At 39.1% G+C, this 25,775-nt stretch overlaps 3 protein-coding genes across 9 annotated transcripts in view; 1 reads left to right on the top strand and 2 right to left on the bottom strand.

Moving 5' to 3' along the window:
• Positions 1-204: 204 nt before the first annotated feature.
• On the bottom strand, positions 205-4,451 carry LOC110985052 (uncharacterized). The gene is made up of 4 exons (XM_022245807.2): positions 4,368-4,451; positions 3,106-3,269; positions 2,027-2,698; positions 205-1,819 (listed from the first exon to the last, which is right to left on the bottom strand). Exons 2-4 carry the CDS (start codon positions 3,162-3,164, stop codon positions 1,603-1,605), a joined length of 948 nt encoding a protein of 315 aa, XP_022101499.2. The 5' UTR covers positions 3,165-3,269; positions 4,368-4,451; the 3' UTR covers positions 205-1,602.
• ggps1 (geranylgeranyl diphosphate synthase 1) lies at positions 4,452-17,101 on the top strand. Of its 3 annotated transcripts, none has more exons than XM_087130089.1 (11): positions 4,452-4,540; positions 5,718-5,934; positions 6,198-6,266; positions 6,445-6,530; positions 6,798-6,961; positions 7,204-7,305; positions 7,533-7,593; positions 7,709-7,955; positions 8,067-8,116; positions 8,258-8,322; positions 16,898-17,101. In XM_087130089.1, exons 2-11 carry the CDS (start codon positions 5,743-5,745, stop codon positions 16,984-16,986), a joined length of 1,125 nt encoding a protein of 374 aa, XP_086986215.1. In that variant the 5' UTR covers positions 4,452-4,540; positions 5,718-5,742; the 3' UTR covers positions 16,987-17,101. The 3 variants fall into 3 exon arrangements, with proteins under 3 accessions (XP_086986215.1, XP_022101300.2, XP_022101374.2); XM_022245682.2 differs by having other exon boundaries at positions 4,463-4,540; positions 5,723-5,934; XM_022245608.2 differs by lacking the exon at positions 16,898-17,101 and having other exon boundaries at positions 4,453-4,540; positions 8,258-10,474.
• The window catches only part of LOC110984705 (uncharacterized), a 24,796-nt gene continuing 7,925 nt past the window's right edge, over positions 8,905-25,775 (bottom strand). For 3 of the 5 annotated variants that reach the window (XM_087130085.1, XM_087130086.1, XM_022245175.2), the window contains 15 exons: positions 24,305-24,423; positions 20,570-20,675; positions 20,187-20,329; positions 19,400-19,521; positions 19,182-19,263; positions 18,620-18,752; positions 17,914-18,017; positions 17,524-17,621; positions 17,096-17,268; positions 16,121-16,537; positions 15,508-15,821; positions 14,934-15,321; positions 14,529-14,594; positions 13,058-14,296; positions 8,905-12,669 (listed from right to left, as the gene is read on the bottom strand). In XM_087130085.1, the coding sequence (XP_086986211.1) occupies positions 12,158-12,669; positions 13,058-14,296; positions 14,529-14,594; positions 14,934-15,321; positions 15,508-15,821; positions 16,121-16,537; positions 17,096-17,268; positions 17,524-17,621; positions 17,914-18,017; positions 18,620-18,752; positions 19,182-19,263; positions 19,400-19,521; positions 20,187-20,329; positions 20,570-20,675; positions 24,305-24,423 (4,016 nt within the window). In that variant the 3' untranslated portion in view covers positions 8,905-12,157. Of the gene's footprint in view, positions 12,670-13,057; positions 14,297-14,528; positions 14,595-14,933; positions 15,322-15,507; positions 15,822-16,120; positions 16,538-17,095; positions 17,269-17,523; positions 17,622-17,913; positions 18,018-18,619; positions 18,753-19,181; positions 19,264-19,399; positions 19,522-20,186; positions 20,330-20,569; positions 20,676-24,304; positions 24,425-25,775 lie in introns of those variants that run through there. The other 2 variants (XM_022245259.2, XM_087130087.1) reach the window with 2 other exon arrangements.

The raw sequence follows: 25,775 nt of genomic DNA, 5'->3' as shown, positions 1-25,775 counted from the left end.
TATATAGTTTGAGAAAAATATGAACAGAGTAAGAAACCAAAATATCAACAACTAAACATTTCACTCTAGGCATTGCCCAGTTCTTGTACTTTGAAAGAGCTCTAATTTTTAAAGTTGACAATGATGCTCTTCTTCCCAGTCTTCCACCTGTCCTACTTTCTATCTCATTGACCATGTTAACAAAACAAAATACCGACAACAATATACCGTTCACATTAAACCCTGTCCTGGTTTATTCAACTGTGCAGTGTTCACAAGCTCAATATGATCAACGCAATGCATTGAACAGTGTCGGGTTGTACTAGTGCAGTTCCGGATACTTTTTAAAATTAATTTCAAGACAAAATCTGTAACTTTTACAATTTAGTTTGGATGGTTAAAGTAGCAGAGTATCCACAGAAAAAAATCACAAAGACAGCAGACTGGAAGTTAGAAATGAAACACTGTACTTCTTTGCCACCTTAATTTGGCCTCCGTCAGAATTGATCACAAAGGTGACAATGCTTGCAAATCCAGCATAATGGGTTTCCCGTCTACATTAGTTGATGCCACTCCAAGCCAATCAGAACACTGTGTTCAACGGTATTGCCAGGATATTTGGGGGAGGCGCAAACCATTTTCCCAGGGGGAGGGGGAATTTTCAGGCATGGCCAAAGCACTCATCAGCTACGAAATGACAAATCATTAACAGTGGAGTCAATTTTTAGGGTTATTTTAAAGCAAATGGGATCTTCATCCCTTTGCATATTTTTTGTTATTTCTATAGTTGACTTCTTACTGCTGTTCCTGTAATTCTTATTTTGTCCAGAGGGCAAGTGCTCCTTTCCCCCTTTTGAAGCCTATGGTTCTACCTCTTTGCCACCATAATTTGTCCTTTGACAAATCAAGAAAGTCATTCCCTATTTCTAGAACTTTGGAGTAGTAATGCCATTCCAAGCCAAAGTTTGAAGAGACAAATCACATTTAGACAAAATGTATTGGAAAATTAACAACTTCTCTAGTTGCATACGGTACTACTGCACCACACTATCTTGAACTAATATAAGTTTTTCAATTAGTTTAAAGTGAATTTTTACAAAATATACAAAGCAAAATCTATAGTTAGCTGGATCTGTAAATATTTGTGCATATTGTCAATGTGTTAAAACGATTATCTTGATGACTCAGCTCACAACAGCTTAAGATAAGCATACAACTACAAAAGTTAATATAATCAAAGTATTTTTAAACACTGGTTTTAGTGCAGTAGCAATAGTTTATAATGCAAGAACAGACTGTGTACAGTGATGAGCACTTTAAATGTGAGTTTGCAGTTTTACAAAACATTTTTTTCTGGATACTGTGAGTACCAACATGCAACAACATGTCACATAAGACATTTCCAATATAAGATTGATTTAGTTTATTTTTCAAACAAATCTAAAGATGCATGATACAAACGTTCTAAAATGTTTCTTAAAATTGACAGCAACAAAAGTGTTAATTGAAGTACATATTTAAACAAATACATTCTGGATTATCTAAGTTGACAATTTTGAAGTGACACTGGGATTGAACAAAAGTTGAGAGACGTCCCTAGCTTGGAGTTCAGCCTTGCAAAGCTCACAGTCTGTAGTTAAGTGGTGCCTGATACTGTCTCATAATTCTTGGTAGATTAGGTGGCATATTGACAGGAAGTTGTGGGCGGGGCCTAGAGCTGACTCCTCTGATGTCTACGCTTACACCCTGCATACGAAGCCTAGATAGACTCCGCTCAGTGATGTTTCGACAATCTCGCACCTTCAGGGTTTTAAGATTAGGACATTTCTGTGCAAGTTTGCTGTACGGAAAAGAAAGCAAATTCAATTTTAAGTAGGTTAAAAAACTTTTCATTAACGCAGGGATTGTAGTGTATTTGTTAACACACATATATGTACAGTACCTCTATTTTATCAAAAGAGTACAAATACTCTACAAAGTTGACTCTATTTCGCCAAATTGAATTAACTCAATAAGATCATGTACTGATTCAACTAGAAATACTCACTGGATAGCAGCGTCGGGCACTCGCCAACATCCCTCTAAATCAAGATACTCAAGATAATAACAGTTCATAGCTAACTGTTCGATGGACACCTGCGTAATGCCATATATCCTGGCCAATGACAACCAGCGTAGATTGGGCTGTAACGAAGCTAACATGAAGACAGTGTCATCAGTTAACTCCCAGCATCCTGTTAGATCAACACGTTCAAGATTCTTACACTTCATAGTCAGGCCTTCAATCACTGAGGATGAAATCCAATGGCATTCTCGTAAGAGAATCGTCCTAAGTTCTGGACAAGCTCCTCCAATCATATTTATCGTTAAACATGATAAACCTGAACACCCTGACAGGTCGATATACCGAAGACGCCAGTTCCTCTTAATGATGGGTACCAGCAAAGCATCAGTAAGCCAACTCTTACAACTTGTCACCACCAGTTTCTGCAGGTTCTTCGTGTCATTTGTGGCTATCTTGAATGCATCCACAGTTACTCGATGGGTAATGCCAGTAAGATCAAAGCTAATCTGATGCTGGAAGTAAGACTGGACCAAGTCACAGAAGTCTCTACTCAAGGAGCGGAGACGGAAGATGTCAATGATGCTAAGATGAGGAAGGATGCGGGAAATCAAGACATCCTCCCAGGGAAGATCAACCAGATTAATGCTACAGGACCTTGAAAAATGGAAAAAAAAATTTAATATAACTTGGGTGTCTTTCAGTTTAGGCACTGGTTACAGTCAGCTTTTTGACAGTTTTACGCTTGGCTGATAATTTTATAAACACAATAAAAGTCAAAAAACACATAAATGTATTAGTTAAAAATTCATGCACAAATCTGTTACAAATTAATCAGCTATTTGACCTGATTTTATTGAGTAAACAATTACTATCAACGACAAACTCAAATCAAGCCATTCAGACTGTTTGGTAGAGAAATTGGTGGACTTTCTAAACTACTGAACTGAATGGTCATCAATGCTGCATGATTAGCTTTATTTCTGGGTACATATATACAACAGCAGCATCCCGAGCAACTACTTAGATAAATCTTTGCCATCATTTCAAAAACCAAAACTCACATGTTTGGATCATTGTTGTCAACAGCTGATGTGGCCCCAGTATTCACCTTCTCTGACATATTCAAAATTAATCCACTCTCGAACTTTAAGTAGATATTTAAATTTCACTTGACAACATAGTGTGTCACATCACACATGTATCACACTGTCACATCAATCCTCACCTGCAAAAAAGAAAATTATATTTCAATGAGTGGTTGATTTTTAATCTTTAATTAACTGCACTTTCATCACATATTCAGAACAAATGCATGAAATGTCAGCAACGAAGGCCTTGCACTACAGTTGAACCTCAGTGACGAGAGATCCTTTGGATTCTGCAGAGTACTCTGATTGTAAGAAGTACCTTGTAAGATCAGAAATCACATTTCTAGGGACCTGAAATTTCCTGATTACAAGCAGAATGTTGAGTTTACAGTGCTCTTATTATTGAGGTTCAAGTCAGGGATTGACTGCACTGTACACAAATGAATGGATCTTATGAAGGACTGGATAGTTCGATTCATAGGATCATCGGTTATCAATGTCACACACCATCTTACATGTCTTAAAGGATAGTGGAGAAAAAATTATGAAAATTGCTTTCATGCTTTTCTGCCAAATGAAGTACTGTTGAAATGTAGAGTTTCTACACTTGTGTCACATGCTAAATTGAACAATCCCCACCATCTCTTCTCTTTACTGGTAAGGAGGGGGGTACTTTGGTGCAGAGCAGAGTGGACAACTCCATACGCCTGATACCAGATACGGGCCCATTCATCTTCCATGGCCATGACACTCACACATTGCTGTCAAAAGGGCAACTTGGTGACTTGTTGCGGCAAATGTCTGTGTCATTAGTTGTGTGTAAGTCAAAATTTATGCCAACAAACATGACAAGTTGAGATGAATAAAGTAATAATATGTAAACAGTCAGTATCATACAATCAACATGATCAAACTACAAAGTGTTTCAAAAGTCTCTCATTTAATTGTGACACGTGATTATCCGAAAACTGAGGGCCCGCGGTAACAAGCCGCTGCATGCCGTGCTGTACCCGCGCCGAGCACCCTTCAGGTCGTTAACATGCAGGACATGGCGGTCATCATGCATGATCAGAGAAAAACGTATGCTTTTGAGATAATTGTGCAAGGAAACCATGTCATTCTTTCAAACTACGTCCATACTAACACTAAGTTTGTTATATGACATGAACATATCACAAACAGAAGGCAAAATATGTGCAATATGATAAAACCAGGAAAGAATGAAATAGTCTCACATTTGACATCGGCGCACACGTACGTCTGGCCTGACCCGTCCCTGACATGTTTATTTCCAGTTGACGAGGGAGGGCGCACTGTACAATTTACAAACGTGCAAGTAATGTTATGCGATAATAATAAAGGCATCAACACGACTTTTGTTGAGCAGCAACTCGGTTTCTACCTTCACGTGAGTAAATTCGTCAAATATTGTAAATTTTTAACACTTTTTTAACGACAGCCTGTGCTGTTGTTCTTATTTTTTAGGAGTTTACTGTAACTTAAGCACGTTAAGAACGATATTTCTTCATGTTTTTCTTCCTCGTCACGTCATTTTTACAATATTGTTGTTGTTAGTGTTACGCCCCAACAAGGCTATAGCATCTTTCCCAACTATAGCTGGGACAATCCCAACTGTGGTGACTACAGTTGGGCTGGTCCAACTATTGTTGACCATATCCAAGTTTATGCATCTCACACTTGACACAATGGCACTTCATTCATGACATGACATTGTAATAATGTAAACAATATGACTTTGGCATATGGGCTGCCGGACAAATGCACACTGGACCTCTGTGCTGTAGTTCGGCTGGCCCATAGCACTCTAGTTGGGATGGGTCCAACTACAGTTGGGACGGTGCTGTAGTTGGGGCATAACATTGTCAATAGCCCAGCAGGCCTGCAGTGTCTCAAGATTCTAGGCCTATCTCTGTAAACGAAAGCCTGAGTCAGCGTGAGTATGATTCATCGTACCGTTAATTGCAAATTTATTGTACTGCCTTCTGATCTTATGAATGGATGTTATTCAAAGGCAAATCATCTTAGGACATGTAGGATGGAATATATGATCAATTTGCACAAGGTTCAAGATTTATACACTCAATAATCCTGTTATCCCTGGTTGTTGCTGACTGTAGCTCCCATAGGTCTTGACATTTTTGTTGGTGTGGCCGGCATGCTGCAGGAAAACAAATGTACATGTAGGCTTATAACAGGTCAACACTGACTATACTGAGATTGACTGACAAACGTGACTTTACTAATGGGTCATGCTATAAATTACGGGTCCAATCTTTTGGTGTCCCTGTCCCGTCTGGAATATATGATTTTGCAGGCCTAAGTTCAGAACATATTTTCTAATTTCCAAGAGTGATGAATTAATGCAAATTACCTGTCAAACAAATAGAAATAGTTTGAAATCAGTGCCAGTGATATTTCCATGTCAAATTACATAGGTCATTTGTAACAGGGACACAGAATGCCACAATTTTGGCCCTGAATTTAAAGAATGACCCTGATATAAATATTATGATATATTTCATGTCTGTAAAGGTGTGACCTCTTTGACTTATTTTGAACAAAAGTCCAGTTTACCGATAGTTACTTGAGATGGCCTCAGCACCTCATGATAGTTTACTGAGCATTGGCATAACACAAAGACCTCATCAGTTGAATGACTCTAACACAAGAAAGCTGGATTCATCATCATCAATTCCATGCAGTCTGCATAGTCCAACCGGCATGTTTGGTACAGGAGCAACAACAATGACCAAGGAAGACAGAGAAAAAGCGCAAGATAGAGTAAGTTATAACACTACCCTTCATCTTTGATCATAAGATGTATCAGTTCTGGTGCAAACTAATTTTCCAGAGTTTGAAAACTTGAAATCAGTTTATTATAATAGGCTAGGGCCTAACATCTAAAGCTCAGCCACTGCATTGGCTCAATTTCCATGCACCTTGGGTTTGCTTCTGAATTTTGCTTGAACATTTTGCGTTTCACAACTGAACTGGTAATTATGACTTCAGCTGTAAGAATTTTTCCTTGAAATATCTTTGTTCAGATTCTTCTAGAACCCTATGCTTACATCCTGCAAGTTCCTGGCAAGAAGATTCGCATCAAGCTGACCAAGGTACACAATACTTTTCCAAAGACTCTATTCAGATGTTGTGTAAATCCCTTATTCTGTTTCTGAAGTTCAACGTAATCATTTACCATTATACATTACCACTGTCCGACCACTAATCTATTGATGTTTCTTCAATGTTCTGTTATCATCCTGATGGTCATATTACTTTTTTTCTGTGCAGGCTTTCAACCATTGGTTGCAGATTCCTGATGACACATTGGACAAAGTCAGTGAAATTACTCAGATGCTGCATAATGCAAGTTTATTGTAAGTTGCAGTTTGATCTATAAATTGTAAAATAATCTGTCATTGTTAGCAAATAGTTATGCTGTGTAATATTTTATTGTTATTCCTTCCAATAGACAGTTTTGACAATGCAAAGCTGTCAGTTTACATTGTTTTTCATTGTCGCAGAAAATGAACAAATCCTCAGCCAAATCAATTACACAGTTTAACCTATCTTGAAGAATATTGTATTTGGACATTAATTAAAATGTTCCATAGAAGAAATTCAGAATTCTTTTTGATTTCCAGAATTGACGATATTGAAGACAACTCCAAGCTACGACGAGGCATTCCTGTTGCCCACAGCATATTTGGTACAGCACAGACCATCAATGCAGCAAACTATGTGTACTTTCTAGGACTACAGAAGACTATCGAGTTAGGTCACCCAAAGGCTACTACAATATTTATGGGTAAGGGCATGCTGTTGCTTATTTTCAGATTTTAATTTTAAAAATATCGGACACTCATCTTTTTTGCCACCGTCATTGCCATGATACCAGTCATCTCTTCAATGAGGCATTTAATTAATTTCATTGCACTAGCGCCTAGAACACCTAGGTGGATCTGTGCGCTCTGTAAATTTTCATTATTATTCTTATTATTATTATCCTGAAATTAATAAGCAGTCAAATTTTCAATTGTCTTTTTTCAGAACAACTGCTTCTTTTACACCAGGGACAGGGCATGGATATATGGTGGCGAGATGCCTTCGTCTGTCCAACAGAAGATGAATACAAGGAAATGGTGTTGAAAAGTAGGTTTCCTTACTGATCCCTCATTTAATATTACTTATAATTGTAAAATTAGTCATCTAATGTTATAATATAGCTTGTTTACTAAATTATTAGCAAATTTTTGCCTAGGATCAAAATATTGGGCCCTTTAACCCTCTGAATTTCAATTATTATATCATTATTATTTAGCAGGCAGCCACGAAAAACATTTGTCTTGACTTTTCAAAGTTCTTTCCTTCTTTTTCAGAAACTGGAGGTCTGTTTGGTTTAGCAGTGAGACTGATGCAACTCTTCAGTGAAAACAAAAGGTGGGATTGTTGATTTTCATCGTGTTCTCAAATCTACCCATGGATAATATCTTACCAAGATTTGTAAAGCCTATTCTTTGGATAATAACATCAATTTTTTCACTGCTACTCACAGTGACTTCACTCCACTCAGCGATATGCTTGGACTTTACTTCCAAATCAGAGATGATCTTGCCAACTTACAGTCCAGAGAGTATACCGAGAACAAAAGCTACTGTGAGGACTTAACTGAGGGCAAGTTTTCCTTTCCCATCATCCATGGGATTCTTAGCAGACCTGAAGACAACCAAGTCATGAATATACTCAGGAAAAGAACAACAGATGTAGAGATAAAAAAATACTGTGTGGATCATCTGGAAAAGGTATGTCTGGTCCGTAAGTACAACTTGAACCCCCATTCTCTTACTGTTGATACTGTTGTAAAGCTTGTACAAGCAGTGATTTTTACTTGGTTATCTTTTGACTTTTAACAGATTGGCTCTTTTGACTACACCAAGAAAGCTCTTGTGGAGTTAGAGGAGATGTGAGTATAAACATGTCGTTTACATTGCCAGTATTCAGCTTTAAGTGGGCCAGTTGTCACTGTGAAGATCTGCCAGACTGACTGTATCCTCCCAGGACAATTTTTAAGTTCTGTAAACACGAACACATTGTTTCTATGCAGAGTCCTACATGAGATGTCCAAGCTAGGTGCTAATCCCTACTTAGAAGCAATGTTAGAGGAACTCGGTAAGCTCTACAAGGAACCAGACCAATGACAAAGGATGTTATAGATTGCTTCAAGAAAACAGCATTTTGCTCTTGAAATCTTTCCTTCAGCTCTCAGCTGTTCTTGGAAATGCTTCCAAATTCAGAACTTCAGTTTTGTTTTACAATCTATGCAGGCCATGTTAAATAAAATGTGCAATATACACCTACACAGTCTTGAACAACTGTGTCTGTGTCCCATAAATTGTAATTTTAAAAAGTGAAGTCTCTGAATGTCAAACTGTAGTAGTCACAGGCATCACCAGGATATTTTAAGGGCATGTTTTTTCTAGTATTGGGAGGAGGCAAAGAACTCATCAAAATGGCAGACTAAGAGCAACAAAAGAAGGAATTGGTCTTGAGGACAGCTTATTTGAAAACTTGGTGTGTAAAGATACAAAAAAAGGTTTGTTTTTGAAAAAGATTATCACCTTTGCCATTAAAATATTTTCAATCATGATACATTGCTTGAAAATCAAAAGGGTCAGCTGATACTAAAATTGCCATTGTGGAAATCTTCAAATTGGTGAATTGAGAAGAAATATCTCTATGCACTTGATGGAATTTCAGGGCAAAAAACTTGCTGTTGTATATATTTTTATTTGTAATTCATAACCATCATAAAATACACTCTTTTTAATATTACAATTGATTAATTTCAATAACAGTAAATAGCTCCCTAATTAATGCAGTAATTGATCCAAGCTACATGTATTTTTTTTTCTTGTGGAAAAAGGGAGAAAGGAGAGGCGCAAACAGTTAGTGGCCTAAACTTGGCGGCAGTGATAGAACATGTACACATATTTAAAACATTTAAAGGAGGTTTTACTGAATGACTCACTGATAAATGCAGACACAACAGCCTGATTAGGACCATGTCAACCCAGTGCAAGAGCACATTGATGCAGAAGAATATGCCGAGTGTATGCATGATTGTAAGTCAAATTTCAGCATCCAAATGTTGTAATTAAGGGATGAGCAATTTAATTTGACATTTATGGGCCAAAAATATTGCTTGAAGGATTATCAATGGAGAAATAGTTATAATGAACATCACATTAGAATGTAGCTGGTAAGCTGTTTCTACTGAAAGAATGCATCAGGATAGTAAACCTCTGCAGTATGTCAGCAACCTCAACAAATTCTTGGTAAACTCATGGTCATTCTCTGCATTATTGTATCTGTGGGTGGGTTCGAGTGAGCTACTCAAGTTATTAAACACGAGTACACTCCTGAGGGCTCGAACGGGTGGAGTACGACCGGAGGGTCAGCAAGAGTATACTCTCGCTAGAGGGGGGAGTATACTCCTGTACCCGAGTGTAATGTGCACACATCCTACTCGTGTTAACAGGAGTAACCACGCGAACGCACCCTGTAAGGTGCCAAAGCTGACCTTTGACCCAATTAGACTATTTGAAGTATTAGATACACTAAAGGAGGATGCTATGTGGTTTGGGTAAAATCTTTTGTTTTGTAATAGCGAACTTCAATAATGCTTCAAAAAGGCTCACAAGCTTGGTCTGCCAACTGACTGATACATGGTATACTTTTTTAAAAGTTGTTCATCGGTGTCCTTTATTTGCTAGTTTTATGTACATGACTACATGTACATCTCAACCTAGAAAGATCTGAAGACCACAGTTCAAATCCAGTTTAACACTCTTCTCCATGGTCAGAAGATTAAAATGACTTAAAAACAAACCACTCTAGAAGTAATAGCTGCTAAATAACGATTGAAACAAACTGTATGTTCATGCTTTAAATTTAACATATGGCAACTTAACTAAAAAAAGAAAAAAAATACCCTTGTGTTTACTAAAAACAATAACTGAACTCAAGGAAAAAATTTGTATTCCGATTCCAGAAAAAAATCGTATGTGACAGTGCACACTTTCTACAAATGTTGAGGGATTTGAACCATTCTTCAGGTTTTTCACCAAGAGATATCCTAAATAATTATAAACCTTTAGAATGTTTAAACACCAATACAGTCTTATTTTTGTTGTATTACATTCAAGTGATAATCAAAACATGACTAAACTCAATCAATTTTTGCTTGACGAATGATAACCCTTTCCAAAACAGTAATTAAACAATGGCACAATTGTGACTACTCTTGTGACCAGTTTAAATACACCTGTATGCCCCTCTACTCTTTGATATAAAACTTGACGTGTATGGTGCAGGTATTTACAGTGAAAGGCTTGTGGTTCATTGTCACAAATAACTGCAGCACGTCTCTGCCTATGTATGCACATTGCTGAGTTACCTGTACTAAAAAGAAATCTACTTCACTGACACAGAAAAAGCTACATGTACATTGTAAGTGCCTGGTAGTTGCACCTCCTGATCTTGAAGCATCACTATTAACTCAGAATCCTTCAGTCTGGCTACTGATTGGTGTGACTCTGCTGGGGTGACATTATGTGATAATTTCATGCTTCAGTATCATCTAAAAGCAATGGTAATAATCAATGCTTAATTTCTAATGCCGCTGTGAAAAAAAGTATTCAGCTCACACATCCTAGTGATTGTCTTTCCATCGTCATGCAGCTATCATTTACAAAACAAAAAGGTTTTGTAAATCATTCAAATGGAAACGGATAAATAAGAGCAACATATTAATAACAACTGTAACAGTCCCACTAAACTACCAACCAATAATACAAAGCAGCATAAGATTGCTATTAAAATATTCACACTGGCTGATGAATTATGCATCATTACAATCATAAGGAGCTCCAGTCACAGTCCTCTCCTGTCAAGTAACAATGCATATGGCACAATTCATTTACATATACTGGCAAGCTGATAAAGCAAACAGAAGCATCAGAGAGTAGTGAACTCTACCAATAAACCACTCACTGTGACTAATCTATGCCTGAATGACAAATTCAACTACCTCAAAATCTGCTACACGATAACGAGTTCATACACAAAAACCAAGCTTAAAGTTTCCTGTCAGAATGCTATAATACAAGTGGTAAGTCAGCAAATATGAAATGTCTAACTTTGAAATCTTTGCAACAGTAGGCCGTGCATCGTAGTGCAGAGTAAACTATATCATGAGGACATCACATAACAAATAAACCTACAGTTGCAAAGAAATTATACCCAGTTCTGAAACATTAATTAACTCTTAAGCACTCTGCCCAAAATTTGGTTGTATAATGGCACTGAGCACAACAATTTTTGCACTTGCAGCAAAACGCACAATATGGTTAGCCTCACCTGCATTCTTGGGAGGCCTGCATACTGCCCTCTATCATGCATATATGCAGTATATATCTCATGGGCACAATTACAACAAAAAAGTACAATTATGAAAGGCCATAGCTCTGACCAAGCCATGGTGCTGTATTGCTAATATCAGGAACATACAGACCCAAACATATCCCACAGAGGGAACCAGTTATCCATACTTCATAGCTTTGATCCAATGATCATCACAGAATTTAATATAAAACAACCTCATAACAATTTCAGAAAATTGCAAATCCATTTTTGTTCCTAGCCTGAGAAGTTCCCATATTCAATCAACAGTATGGCCTTGTGGGCAATGCCATGTCCATTCATTGCAAAACGACATGGCTCCATTTTAGATTTAACCTTATCCTTACTCATCACCATTACACTAGCATTGGCAATTACAGGGAAATTTCTTAACTTCTCGTGTACATTCAAAATTGTCATTTAAATAACTTAAGCAAATGCTTACAAGCATATTGTTACAATCAAAGAGTTATTAATGGTCACATTTCTGTGGTACATTGGAACTTTTGTGACCCCTCAACTTTGACCTGATCCCCATGACTCATCACAGGCTTGTTTGTTGAAAGGTCTGTGGTGTTTTGGGTAGGACCCTTCTCTGTGCACCTTGCCTTTTGACTTCACCAACGACCTTTGGAGGTTTGAAGGGAACAGCACCAAATGGGTCTGTTTCATCAGCAGCTGCCGCTGCCGCTGCCCCTGCCCCACCCACAAAGGGGGGCTTCCCAAACTTATCAAGCTGGGGATGAGGTGCAAAATCATCTTCAAACTGGGTCTTACTTTTGTTTAAAGCTGCCTGGTTTGTGACAGGGTTTGAGCCCGGGTCGTCTGCCGCAAAGGGCTTAGACCCAAAGGCATCCAGACTCTCTTGTGAACCTATCTGACGTGGCAGGCTGCCTGGGCTTGATTTGAGGGAATTGGAGGCGGAGCTTGAACTACTACGGCGGGAGGATCTGGAGCTGTTACTCCCACTTCGTCGACGTCTGCCCCCTGACGCTGTACGTCCTGCCCTGCGGATACCTCCGGCTGTGCTGACTACATGTGGACGCTTGTGGATGGCTGTGGCGAACAAAACATAACATGATCACTTTATGTCTACAACACTGGCATTTAAAAAGAGGAGAAGCCACCTGCATACAACTCAGACTTCACAGCTTGGTTTCTGCGAGTGTTCCCCACATTGCCAATTTCTAGAGAGCTAGTGGTACAAGACAACCTTCTATGGAGCATGAGGAAAGATTTCATGTGGCCTATGTGGTAGCTCATCACAAAAACTATGGATTTATTTTCCACTAATGCCTTGTCCTTTTCCTGGTAAAGGTGTCAAAATTATCATAAAATGAAGAAGAGCAAAACTGTAAGCACAAATCTTGGCTGAAGTCCACTTCATTATGTGGATTTCTGCAGAACTATGAATTGTAAGATATGTTTACAACCCTTTACTCACCAGTATCATGTGCATGTTTATGGTGTGTCTGTACACTTGATGGTTGGCCTTCAGTCACGGTTAGCTTAGAAGCTACAGCTTCAAATGGAACAGCTCCAAACAGATCAGCTCCTCTTTGCTGGGCCACACCTTGCACCTTCACAGCAACCTTCCCTACATGTTCCATCTCAGTGGGAGAAATTGGAGGAGTAGGGTTACCAGTGGCTGATAAGTCAGTGTTGGAACGCTGAGACTTAGGTTTGTGGGCACCAGTGGTAGATTGATGGGTATCTGGCCGCTTCTTGGAGGGGAAAGGGGCCTTAGAGAAGACATCAGAGCTTTCTGATGTTGACGAAGTACGACTTCCTTGTCGCTGAACGTTTCTGGGATCAAATGGAGCTTCACTGAAAGGGTCAGGCTTGACATCATGAGTGGGAGGTGAGACGGGAGGTGTAAGGGTACAGGAGCTAAGGGGTTCAACCCTGGATTTAGGGATGGCAGATTGGGGGACTGATTGGACAGCAGTCCTGAATGGTGCTTGGCCAAAGGGGTCATCCTCATCACCCATATCAATGAGCTTCCCAACAGGAGGGTTGGGATCACGGAGATTCAACCCAGCCAGCTCGGCATCAGAGAGGTCTTCCTCTCGAATTGGTGAGGTTAGGGCGACAGCTTCTTCATGGTCTTGCTGATCAGAATCATCCTCCGTCTCCTCTTCAGATGAGTCCTCCTTGTCCAATAGTCCTCGGTGTACATGTTCTTCATCCTTGTGGATCTCCAAAGATTGAGAATCAAAGTCCTCATAGCTGTAGTCACGAAGGCTATCTGTGGCCCTGTCATCTCGTTCACTACTAGATTCACTGACCTTTCGCCGAGGTGAGAATGGCTCAGCACCAAACTCATCTAGCTGTCGCTGGGGATTGCTGAAATCCAGAGGTGCTGCCTGATCTTTGTCCACACACTCAGCAGTGGGGTTATCACCAAAATCTCCAAGCAGGACCAAATCTGGAATTGTCTTCTTTTTTAGACCCCCCTCTTCTGAGGCTCCAGAGGGGGGTCTAACGGCGTCCCCCGAGGATGCTACACTGAGGGTCTGGCCCACTATCATGTCCATGGGGCTTGTGACGGGAGGGCTGACGAAGGGCCGAGCACCAAATTCATCAACAGTGTTATCATCTGGCTGTGGCTGTGCAGGAGACTGGTTGGTGCCCAAACTGGTAAGGTTGTCAAGCTCAATTGCACTACTAGGTCTTTGGTTACCTGCAGAAGTGTTAAATATACCCAATTAATGAGAGACTGCTTATGTCCATGAGCAAGGCATTTACATGAAGCAAATGTGAAGAGAAGAAGCTTGGCGAAGTTTTTGGTGGATTCTGGATACAACACAACAGAGCAAATCTTGAAAAGTCTGGGGATGCTGTCGATAGAAATGTAGTACTTATGTGTAACTTTTAGAGGAAGAATTTCTGAAAGAATGTGATTTTTAACTCGCCTTCTGAAGAAGTGAACGGGACAGCCCCAAATTTATCTGTGTTAGATGACCGCTGTGAATCTTCACCTGTACAGAGAAAATCCAACAAGTATTCAATCCACTGACAAGAATCAATGCTCAAATTAAAAAAAGATATGCTTTTCAGCCCACATCTTGAGGGAACTTGTCACGGTTTGACTTACTCTTTTTCGTCGGAAAAGTAAAAGACTGATGTTACCATTCATGCATTCTCAGGTCAGAAGCATGCTGATATATTTCAAGGTAACATCTACAAAGGGTTTGCATCTAAATGAATTTTACAGATTTCATGACAAATTCCAGTTTCAATTCAGGAGTTGACCAAACTCTGGACTTGAAGAACTGTTATGTGGTGGTAACCTTACAAAAGACAAGTTTGCCACTTACCAGGGGCCATTTTCCTAAGCATGTCAAATTCACTGTCAACAACTTGGTCAGGAGACAGTGTTGCAAAATCTCCTTGATCCTTGAATGGGTTACACACCGGGCCTTGCGCTGCAAAACTCTGAGGCCTGGCATGGCCTGGTGAGATTGAACCATCCCTGTTAGCTGGCACAAACAACTGGTGATGTTGCTGCTGTTGTTGCTGCTGTAGTTGGTAGAGCTGCTGCTGTTGTTCAGAACGTTGTTTCTGCTGCTGGTGAGCTTGTTGCTGAGCATACTGCTGTTGCTGCTGTAACTGCTGTTGTTTAAGCTGCTGCTGTTGCATTTGCTGTTGCTGCAACTGCTTTTGGTGGAGTTGTTCTTGCTGCAGTCTCTGCTGATGCAATTGTTGCTAGAATAAGACATGATACATTGCATTACACCGAACACAATGCGTTCAAGTACGGGATTAAATCATTTAAATGCACTTTACGGTACTGCACTGTTCTGTCCTTTCTTAGTCCATCAGAATTAGGTTTGGTACCTCCTGATATCAATGACAACTGATACTCTCCACATAACTTTAGATTTCACTTACCTGCTGCATTTGCTGTTGCATCTTAAGTTGCTGTTGCTGTTGCTGTAACTGCTGTTGTTGTAACTGCTGTTGTTGTAACTGTTGCTGTTGTTGTATTTGTTGTTGCTGTTGTAACTGCTGCTGTTGTATTTGCTGTTGCTGTTGAATCTGCATTTCTTGCTGGCTCAACTGTCTGGTGAATTGCTGAGGTGTAGCAGGTGGGTACTGCTGTGCACCAACAAATCCAGATTGCAGAGGTCTGTATTGTTGATGGTAGCTGGCATTAACAGGGACAAAAGCATGGCGTTGTGGTCCCGCATACTGCTGTTGTAAACCTAGACAATACATAAAAGCCACAAAAATTCTAAAATATCCAATAACTTCCTTTTACTTTTGTCTGCATGGTTCAGTCATGGTACCATACATGGTACATACACATACTCGTCGGATGTACAAAACCAGAAGGAATCTTTAAAGCATAAGGGATATGTACACATCAGCCACTCCAAACAGAAATTGCCAAAACACATTCACATGTCCTCCATGAAATTGTCACAAATATCAACCTGCAGAGAGTCGTTAAGTGGCTTAATTGAAGTCTTACTAAATACCTTTTATTGCGGTTACATCTTACCTGTAGAAGGAAACTGTGGCGTTGTATTCATCTGACGTTGTTGCTGCATTGAAAAAGCCTGCTGCACCAACTGCTGCGGTGTATACTCAGATATCAGAGAATCAGTGTGCTGCTGTTGTTGCAACTGCTGTTGCTGCTGCAACTGCTGCTGTTGTTGCAACTGCTGTTGCTGCTGCAACTGTTGTTGCTGCTGCAACTGCTGCTGTTGTTGCAACTGCTGCTGCTGTTGTAACTGCTGCTGTTGCATCTGTTGCTGTTGTAATTGCTGCTGTTTTAACTTCTGCTGTTGCAGCTGTTGCTGCTGGGTTGGGGTGTGTCGATGCACCTGAGTTGACTGGGATGCTGCAGCTTGTTGCTGTTGCTGCTGTAACTGCTGGGGATCTTGAAATGCTTGCTGTACTTGCTGGGGGCTCAATCCTGAAATACAACGGAGGTACCTCTTCTCAAAATTAACTCAATATCAAATATAGCGATAAGGCTACAATAAGGTAACCATGAATAATTTGTTCGATGAACAAAGTTGAAGCTTACACCCGAGCAAACCCAAAAGACCTAATGAATTTTGAATTTTACAATACTCAACTCCTGCTTCTTAAAAATGCAATTTATTTTTTTTTTCAGATGCTAAACCTGTATCTGTAAAGCAACATTTCTAGTAAACTTTTGAATAAAAATGTGGTCAACTCATTTCAGAGTATTTAAAATATTACCGGTTGCCTTCAATCTTATCCCCTCCACATTAGCAAATTAGATGAAAAATTGGTCTGGTTTTTATAGTTACAGGATCTACAGCCAGAGTCATCATTACTTCACATCTTGAAGTCCTCATTTGTTGGTGTACATGGATTGTGCTACTCAGTTTCTGATGAAGTGCTGATGTTGGGAGAATCCGGAGGTCTGGATCGACAAATGAACTGTGGTACAGTATTTGGATAACAAATATTCTGAGGGATTTCGATCAACTATTGTACGTACTGTTCCCCGGTGCTCCCTGAGTAGGGGCGGAGACTCCTGGTTTACCACGCCCCTTAGATGCAGGGACAGGTAGCTGCAACACACTCATGGGTGGGGCAGCACCGGCTTGACCTGGTTTGGGTCGTTGTCGAGGTGTCACTGAAGTGCTAACATCCATGGGAGTGGCTGATATCCTGCCATAAAACACAAACATGCATTGAGGTACTTAATCAGAGTTGGAAGCATATTTTGTCTTTGCAAAAATCAAGCAATTAGTGATTCTGAACTGTAACTTATTTTGTGATAACTTTGAAAATTAGAATTTATGACTGATGCTCAGTCTGCCAAATTATGCAAAATGAGACTGCCTGGTGCCAATTTTCATCTTCTTTCTTTTAAATCTTGGATTTGTTCTGTTTTGTTGCCTGAAAAAATGCTCTCAATCTCACCTGTTGGTGTTCTGCTTAGATCGATTGTCCTGCTGTTGTCGGTATTCCGTCTCTGTTAATGGTGTTGGTAGCTTACTCATGCCAGGAACAGGTGAACTCTAGACATTAAGAAACCCAAAGAGGCTTTCCAGTACCACAGCAATAAGGCAATGATGACTAGAACTAGTTGAAAAGCACAAGACTGTTTGATTAAATATCAGTTTGGGGCAGAATGAAGCCCTTTTTATAACAAAGCTTTCTGAATGCACTATGAAATGTGTAAATATCTTTCTACGAATAAAATGCACAGGCATTGTCATTTTGACATCAACAGCTTGCCAGTAAATCTTATGATAGATAAATGAATACGATCCCAGGGCCTTATTCTGTGTAGGGATGAAAAGTACTTACATGTAGATTTTGGACTGGTGTCTCTGTTCCTATCATTCTGAATGCAACGTAAGAGACTTGGTAGATGTCTGGTCGCTTGTCTGGATCCACTTCCAACATGTAGCCTTTGGACAAAAACCAAGAAATATTAAGAAAGGAACCTCTATACTCCAAGTCAGTGATATGTCTAGCATAAAAGAAAAGCTCCCAGTTAACTTCAAAAGTTTTGTGATTTGCTGAATTTACATTAAGACTGCCCTTGAACTGCAGGGGTGGCAATCAATCATATGGATACTGCAAACAATAGGGTCATTCTATGAATCAGGGGGCCAACATTTCTTGTGTCGCTGTCACATCTGAAATATGTTTTTGTAAGTTCGGAACACATTTTCTGATTCCCAAGAATGATGGATTAATGCAAATTACCTGACCTGACAAACCTAACAAACAGAAATAGTATGAAATCAATTTCAGTGATCTCTTCATGTAAAAATAAGAAAGGTCAGGTGTAACAGTGACACACAAATGTCACACTTTTGAACCCTGAATTTATAGAATGACCCAATGGTATGTTTCATGGGTAAAAACTGAATATGAGTTGCCCGTTTTCCTAAGGGTAAAATGTCCAAGTTAGTCTGTAAATATACCACTTTTGGGTAATCATTGCTGTTTAGAAGCTGCACTAAAAACCCAAATTAAACAATTACTCCTGAGTTTTTTAACTTACATATAAGCGAATGCATCTCCTTAGAGTAGCGTGAGTTGTCAGGTATGGTGAAAATGGCACTCTGTATGGCTAAGCTACTTTCTCCAAATGGAAGAGCGAAGTAACACAACTTGTACAGCATACAACCCATGGCCTGACAGGGTGAAATAGAGAAAATAGCACATTAACTAAAGGTTTAGAACCATTGCGAGAGCATTCAAACAGAAATGTATCCGGGGTACTGTATTTAAGCACCACATGCCTATTTAATATAAAAAGCAGTGAAAACTGTCCAAAACAACCTGGAAAGTTAGCTTACATGTAAGTCAGAAGTTAGTAAAAGTCAAAAGACAGCCACAAATTACTGAGGCTAACCAACGTGAATTCTACGAAAACGTGTCTGAAAAAAGTCAAAAGACCCCTTTTGGGCTGTCTAAATGCCCAGCCTTGTGATATAAAAGACAGAGTAGGAAAAATATTTAGGGAACAAATACCAAATTAAACAAGACTGCGGAACCGGTATTATTGTATTGAAACTGTTTAATGCCTTTCTGTAATCAACCACTTGATGTCTAGTACCTACCCATATATCTGCCTTGGTGGTTATTGGTACCTCTGAATAAAGATCAATCATCTCAGGAGAGCGATAAGATAAGGTGGTGTACCTGCAAATTACACCAAAATGCTGTAAAATACTATTCAATTGGCTTGGACTCTCAAAAACTCTGTCATATGTCAAGTCGTTTCACAAAATAAAGTGATAAAGGATTTAAGTATAAAATGACTGTTTTCATCACATACCTTTCTAGTTCATCCTTAATTGGTTGGACCCCATGCAGCTTTGGGTCCAAGACTTTACCTGTTGCACTGCCAAAATCACACAACATGTAGTTACCATTGGGGTGTAGAAGAATGTTCTCCACCTGAAAATTAAATCATGGAACAATAAACTCTCCACGGTTAGAAAATGTAGCTCAGTGATACAGACTTGCTTTGGCCACAATCCCAGGATGGGCAAATAACTACTTTCCATTTCCCCTTGTAAGCAATGGGTCCCTTTCTGTTTCATGACAACTTTCACTCTACTAGTAACATCAATGTGGGTTCCAGAACTCAGGGCCTGTTTGTTTCACACAAATCTGGATCTCGATCAGTCATCCTGGTTCGCACCATCCATTAGGCGAGTTTTGGTGTCCCTCAACCAACGACGAATCACTGATCGTTATCCAGATCCGTGTGAAACAAACACAACCTCATTGTGCAAAGGAGTTTAAGCTGCAGCGTAATCTTCAATCTCTAGAAGACTGTAAATAACATGCACAAGTCCCTGCATGTATCTCATCTGACACTGGTAAAAACCATATCAATCACAACTTTTGTTCTCTCTTACTTGTATTTTTAAAAAGTTCTTTAAAAAGATTTTACATTTACATACATGTACGTACATGTACATGAACATGAAATGCATAAAAAGGTTATTGCTACATGTAAATACGATTAAAGAATTGGTGATTGATAACTAGTATTTAATACAGGTATTTGTATTTTTTCATGTACTTCACAGTGAAAACGCAACTCTACACTTTACCTTGAGGTCCCGGTGTATGATGGGAGTCTGGCAGTGGTGTAGTCTGGACACGGCCTCACATACATCGCAGAATATCCTCATGATCTCATGTTCAGTGAAGCCCGTGTTCAGTCTCTCATTCATCTGTTGGACCACATGCCCATCTAAAGATTGAAATGAAACACATGATAGGACAGTTTGGGACCACATTCTTGTGCACACCTGCAACAGTGCTACATGACCAACTAACAAAAATTTGGCTAGATCCAACTTACTTTGCTCAGACTGGAATATGCACTTCAAGGAAATGCACAATGCCACAAGCTAATGGCTTCTACAGGCAATGTGGGTCATTTCCACCCACAGCCACATATTTGGACAGAACTGAAAAAAAAACACAGTACCTCTGCAGTATTCCATAAGAATGAGGACTTCATAGACATCAGAATTGCCCTTGATGATGCTGGAATCAATATATGGCACAATATTCTTGTGGCCTGTCAAACTTGCCTACAAAAGAAAAAAAAACAATTTCAAAAAAGTCAATGCTCATGAATGCTCTGAAATCAAAGTAAAGTTGAGGTGTAAAAAATATAATGCATACACATGGCCTGTGCTGTAACCATATATGTTTGTACGAGGACAGGTAACATTAATGTCTGAATGTTAACACAGCCGAACAGGTGTTCAAGAAGAACTGTGTGCACTGTGACATTTACAGAAATTTCTTGAAGAGTATATTGTGCTGTGCTTGAAGCCTACATACATGTATGTGCAGAAGTGCATGTTTACACATTATGTGGCATGCTGGTATATCGTCTTTACATCTACATCTACATGTAATTATCAGAGTAAAGCTTTTTTCATGACAAGTAACATGAAATCTTCCAGGCAGATTTCAGGTTTCATGAAATTTCAAAGCCCCATAACAATAGCTGAATCATTCTAGCCATATCTGCCTCCAGCACAGACCACATTTTCCAGCTGTTTGCAAAAGCACACCAATCTTCTTTAAAAGGTCAATTTAAAAATAAAATGGTCAAGACCACAGCTTTCTGGAAAATAACAGTATATACATGTACTGTATACAAACCGAAAAACAGGAAACACCCTCATCCCACATATTTGCAGTACAGTATCCTCTTCTGAATTTGACACTTATTGATTTTCTCACAGCTTGTATTCAGAAACCAGAAATACATGTATCCAGCATGGCTGAAGGCACATCCTGTGATATCAGACGGTTTCAAATCCAGACAACCGCTGTGCATCTTCAGTTTCTCTTTCCATTAACACATGTCCCAGGAGTAGGTAGTATACATGTACATGTACTTGTGAAATATTTCCTAAGTTTAGAAGCATCACCAGAGTGTACATGTAATATAATCCATGCATGACAATTGAGAGTAAAAGTCCCTCCATATCCACACTTGCAACGTACATGTACCGCTACATGTAAAATGTGGTGACACATTTTGATTCCTATTGATTTTTTTTCTGTTTTGGTTCAAACCTTTCCATCTTTTGGTCAAAGTGTAGTTAACCCATAAATTTGAGAAGACATTCATTTATTTAGGGTACAATAAAGGATGTGCACGCATGAAATAGTGTTGTGACCAACTGGTACAGTACATGTACATACATGTAAATACATGTATAGTTTAATCCACTCCTGCATGTATCAGGAGTTTGCAAGAAACCCTCTCCTTTCTGCTGAAATCCAGCGCCTCGCAATACATGGACATGTATACAGGTATATATACACATGTATGTAACTAGACCTAATATTCCAGTGAACAGTGCATTAAATGTTAGATTTTGTGGATTTGGGTTTGCCAAATTTAACAACATGTGGTGCAAGCATGGCCAAAATACTAACAAACCATTCTCCCCATGTATGAGTATAAACTTGCGTATCCGCCTGATATGCACAATTCTTTTCCTGATCATTGCCGGTACACAAAAAAATGCCCAATACCCATGTTTTCACCCCCGATATGCACGTTATTGGGCCTACCCGTGCTTTGCCATTAGTAGAAATCGAAATGGGCTGCCACGCACACATTGTGCATATGGATCGTTTAGTGTACAGAAACATGGTTCCTTAACTCCCTATAGAAATGATGAAACTAACAGGATTTCTATCCTCAGGGACCACATTATTTTCATCGATTTTTGCATGAATGGATAGTGTTTGAGTTCCCTAACCCACATGCCTCAATTTCTCATCAACAACGAAAGTTCTGTGAAAAAAAATGTGAAGTTTCCTGGGGGGGTATAACATGTGAAAAATGGGCATTTCCTTTCAAGTGGCATTTGGGAGGCTTCGTGTGTCATCTACAAGAACTAGGTATCATTTTTTAAAAATCTGGATCAGAAATATCTTAAAAAGAATGAGGTTTAAATCATGAGTAAGGGCAATTTTACCACAAACCAATGAAGTGCATCATGATTTTCTGAATGGTCGCCACTGGGCCTTGCATTAGCGGCAGCCAGTCAACATAACAGTCTGTAGGCAGTACATGTAGCTTACTACCGGTACATGTTTGTGCTGCGGGCTGTACATGGGCAGATACAGACTCCCTTTTGTGATTTTCTCCATGGTTGTCATGTGCTAATGATAAGCACTAAGCATTTTTTCCCCAAAGGAATAACATGTAATATGCTTTCCTCGCAATTCCAATTAAAAAAGGTACATGTAGGCCAACCATGGGCCTAAATTCAAACACAAATTTATGTGGTTTGAAAACTTTTTTTTGCAACCGTGCCACTAAACTGAGCTTTGCAACACCTGCCGAGAGATATGTCAATTTTTTGGAATATCGCATTTAGTTAAAGTATTTGTAAATCTGTCATTTTCCATGGGACACCACTGATGAAAAGCTCAGGAAATGTTCTAGAATGCACCTGAGAGCATCGAAAGTTCAACATATTTAAGGGCCATTAAACAGGCCAGGAACCCCACATCGTGGCTTCACAATTTGTCAGTAAACAAGGATAGAAATCCCCCACACTTTGAAAAATCCTGGGGAGAACCCTCAAACCCTTTGTGCCCACACAGTGCACTCAGGCTTGAAAAACTAAAAAAAGTCCCTTGATGTAAACTCAATGCATCAGCAAACCACTTACAGACAGAAGCCAGGCCTTCTGGGATACACTGATAGTTTTGGACAGATCTACATGTACATGTATGGTACAGTTGTGATTGATCTCTTATTAACACAGACAGCAGAGAATTCTGGACTCTGTGTAAACAGCTAACACAAAAATATGCTGCCCTCAGCTGGAAAATGGATCTTATGGATTGTAAAAATTGATTTTCTGAAAAATGAGCTTCATTTATCAAGACAAAACTTATTACACCACACAAAAATCAACTGTCATATAAACAACTTGAGTTTTCTTGAAACAGTTACAAATGTACAGGTGTAGTAGTGTAGGGCTGCATGTACGTATACATGTGTAGACATGTATTTTTCTGAAGAAAGCCCAAATCTCAAACTTACAAAGAAATAATTACTTTTGTAGGGGGAAGCTTTCAAAGGACAAATGTTGAAGGTAGAAGTCATGTTCCAATGCACACACAAAATACTGTCCCCATGCATGTTAATGACCTTGACAAGAACCCCAGAATTTTCAGTTCTGTGTGTGTGGAAATAAACTGCGCATACCGGTACATACATGTAAACTGTATGCGTTTGGTGAACTGATCATGCTCAACAATTATGACAATAGTGGGAGTGTACCTCATCCAACTTGTGTCTCAAAATAAAAATTGGATTATCTTTAAACAATATGCACTACCTGTTTACAGCACTGCCACTGTACATGTACATTTATTGTGTTTGGACACTGCTTCTTGTAATCCATGACATGGTACATGTACAAATTTGACACTTAAAAAAGTGCTACGTACATAGCAGTCAATTCTGAATTTATATGCATAAAGGTGTATGATTGTTTTGCAACATTACAAAAATTAAGAATGGGACTTTCTGTCAAAAATTAACAAGGACAAATTTATGTACATGTAAAATGTACATAACATTTTCCAAAGATGAGAACAAGCTGTTGTCAGCACTTTGACAAAACCTGTTTGATGTACATACATGTACTGCAGCATTTATCTTGTTTCTCACCATAATTTTAATCTCCCGTTTGCAGACTGCCAAGTCCTGCTCATTGTTGACAAACATCCTCTTGAGTGCAAAATGCCGGCCGTTTCGAGCTTTAGCCAGGAAAACCAAAGCAAAACCTCCTAAAAAGTGGCAGTGAAATAAACAAAAAGTTGTATGAAAATCATGAAACTTCAACAGGCAAAAACTACAAAATGGTCCTCAGTTACAGAGACAAAGACAAGACCTTTCTTCTACAATGACAATGATTTCTTTTCCATATATCTTTGTGAATACATGTACCGGTACGTACATGACTTCATTTCATATACCAATAACAGCATGTCCAGAGGTCTGCATTCAAAGCCTGCTGGCCTTCATGAATTTCATTTATGAAGTATACATGTATTTACATGTACATGCGTATTTCAATCACTTCATACAGTACATATCAACTCTGGATATTTAATCCTGATTACTTTTATGATCAATCGGAAGTCTCTCCTGTTTCTGGAATGCATGCATGTGTGCGGCATGTAATTACCACAATCAAAAACCTCCGAGCAGAGGCACAACCATTTTTCAATGCTAATCAGCTTAAAAATAAAATCTCTGCCATATTTTTAATAGCAATCATGTCTCTTGAAGCATAGAGCTAAAATTGCAAATCTAAATCACACACAGGAATTCTCATGCACACCTTTATTTGTACACAAGAGGCCCAAGAGGCTCTGGAACAAGAAAGCGATGCATCATTGAGCATTCATTCTGCTTCATGGAATACTAATTTTCTCCAGTGCAAAATGAACTGATGTGCATGTGATATGTGCATGCAATGCATGTGATGCATAAACATGGCTCCTGAGGTGAACACACTTTTTAAGTCTAGAGCTATAACAATACTGAAGAGTGCAAATTCAACATTTCCACGAAACACATTTTGCATTAATTTCCTGCACATGTTTTATATAGCTCCACATACCGGTATCATGCAATAATTAACAATGTACACTAAAATGTACCTGTATGTAGGTTTTAAAATCCATTAGATTAATAGATGTACTGAGTAAAGTTTAACCAACTGCTACTAGTATTTGTTAAAATTTGAGACTTTCAGAAGCACATATTACATAATCTTCACATAATTTCAACCTTTTTATTTGAACCAGCAACACTTCAAAGCAAAAGTCTGGCGTAATACAACATAAGGCAATCATGTATGGCTGCAGTTTCAATTAAGCTTCATTTTCCAATTTCAATCTGACTGCACCTGCCTTTGTTACAACTTACATGTAAGCCTAGTTTCCTTATCAATGTGAGAAACACAGAGAGCAACCCTATCAAGATGCAAAGTGCAAACATAGGCAAATGGAAATATGTCAAACGGAACTGTCATCACAAACAAAAACCAGCCCCACAAAGATCAGCAAAGTTGAGCCCAGATCAACTTTGCTGACTGTCTGTGTCAAGTCGCTGAGTAGGCCTAACAATTTTC

This window comes from Acanthaster planci, linkage group LG19, assembly GCF_054643075.1.
Source record: "Acanthaster planci isolate LZ-2023a linkage group LG19, COTS_SCS, whole genome shotgun sequence".
In the NCBI taxonomy this organism is placed as follows: Eukaryota; Metazoa; Echinodermata; class Asteroidea; order Valvatida; family Acanthasteridae; genus Acanthaster; species Acanthaster planci.
Note: the sequence above shows the minus strand (reverse complement) of the source record. Positions and strands in the feature narration are given on the sequence as shown.

Coding starts and splice junctions, on each gene's coding strand:
- LOC110985052 (XM_022245807.2), bottom strand. CDS start 3,164: ATGTCAGAGAAGGTGAATACTGGGGCCACATCAGCTGTTGACAACAAT. Junction 2,699..3,105: donor GACAACAATGATCCAAACAT/GTGAGTTTTGGT, acceptor CCATTTTTCAAG/GTCCTGTAGCATTAATCTGG. Junction 1,820..2,026: donor GTGCCCGACGCTGCTATCCA/GTGAGTATTTCT, acceptor TTTTCCGTACAG/CAAACTTGCACAGAAATGTC.
- ggps1 (XM_087130089.1), top strand. CDS start 5,743: ATGGCCTCAGCACCTCATGATAGTTTACTGAGCATTGGCATAACACAA. Junction 6,531..6,797: donor CTGCATAATGCAAGTTTATT/GTAAGTTGCAGT, acceptor TTTGATTTCCAG/AATTGACGATATTGAAGACA. Junction 8,117..8,257: donor CTTGTGGAGTTAGAGGAGAT/GTGAGTATAAAC, acceptor GTTTCTATGCAG/AGTCCTACATGAGATGTCCA.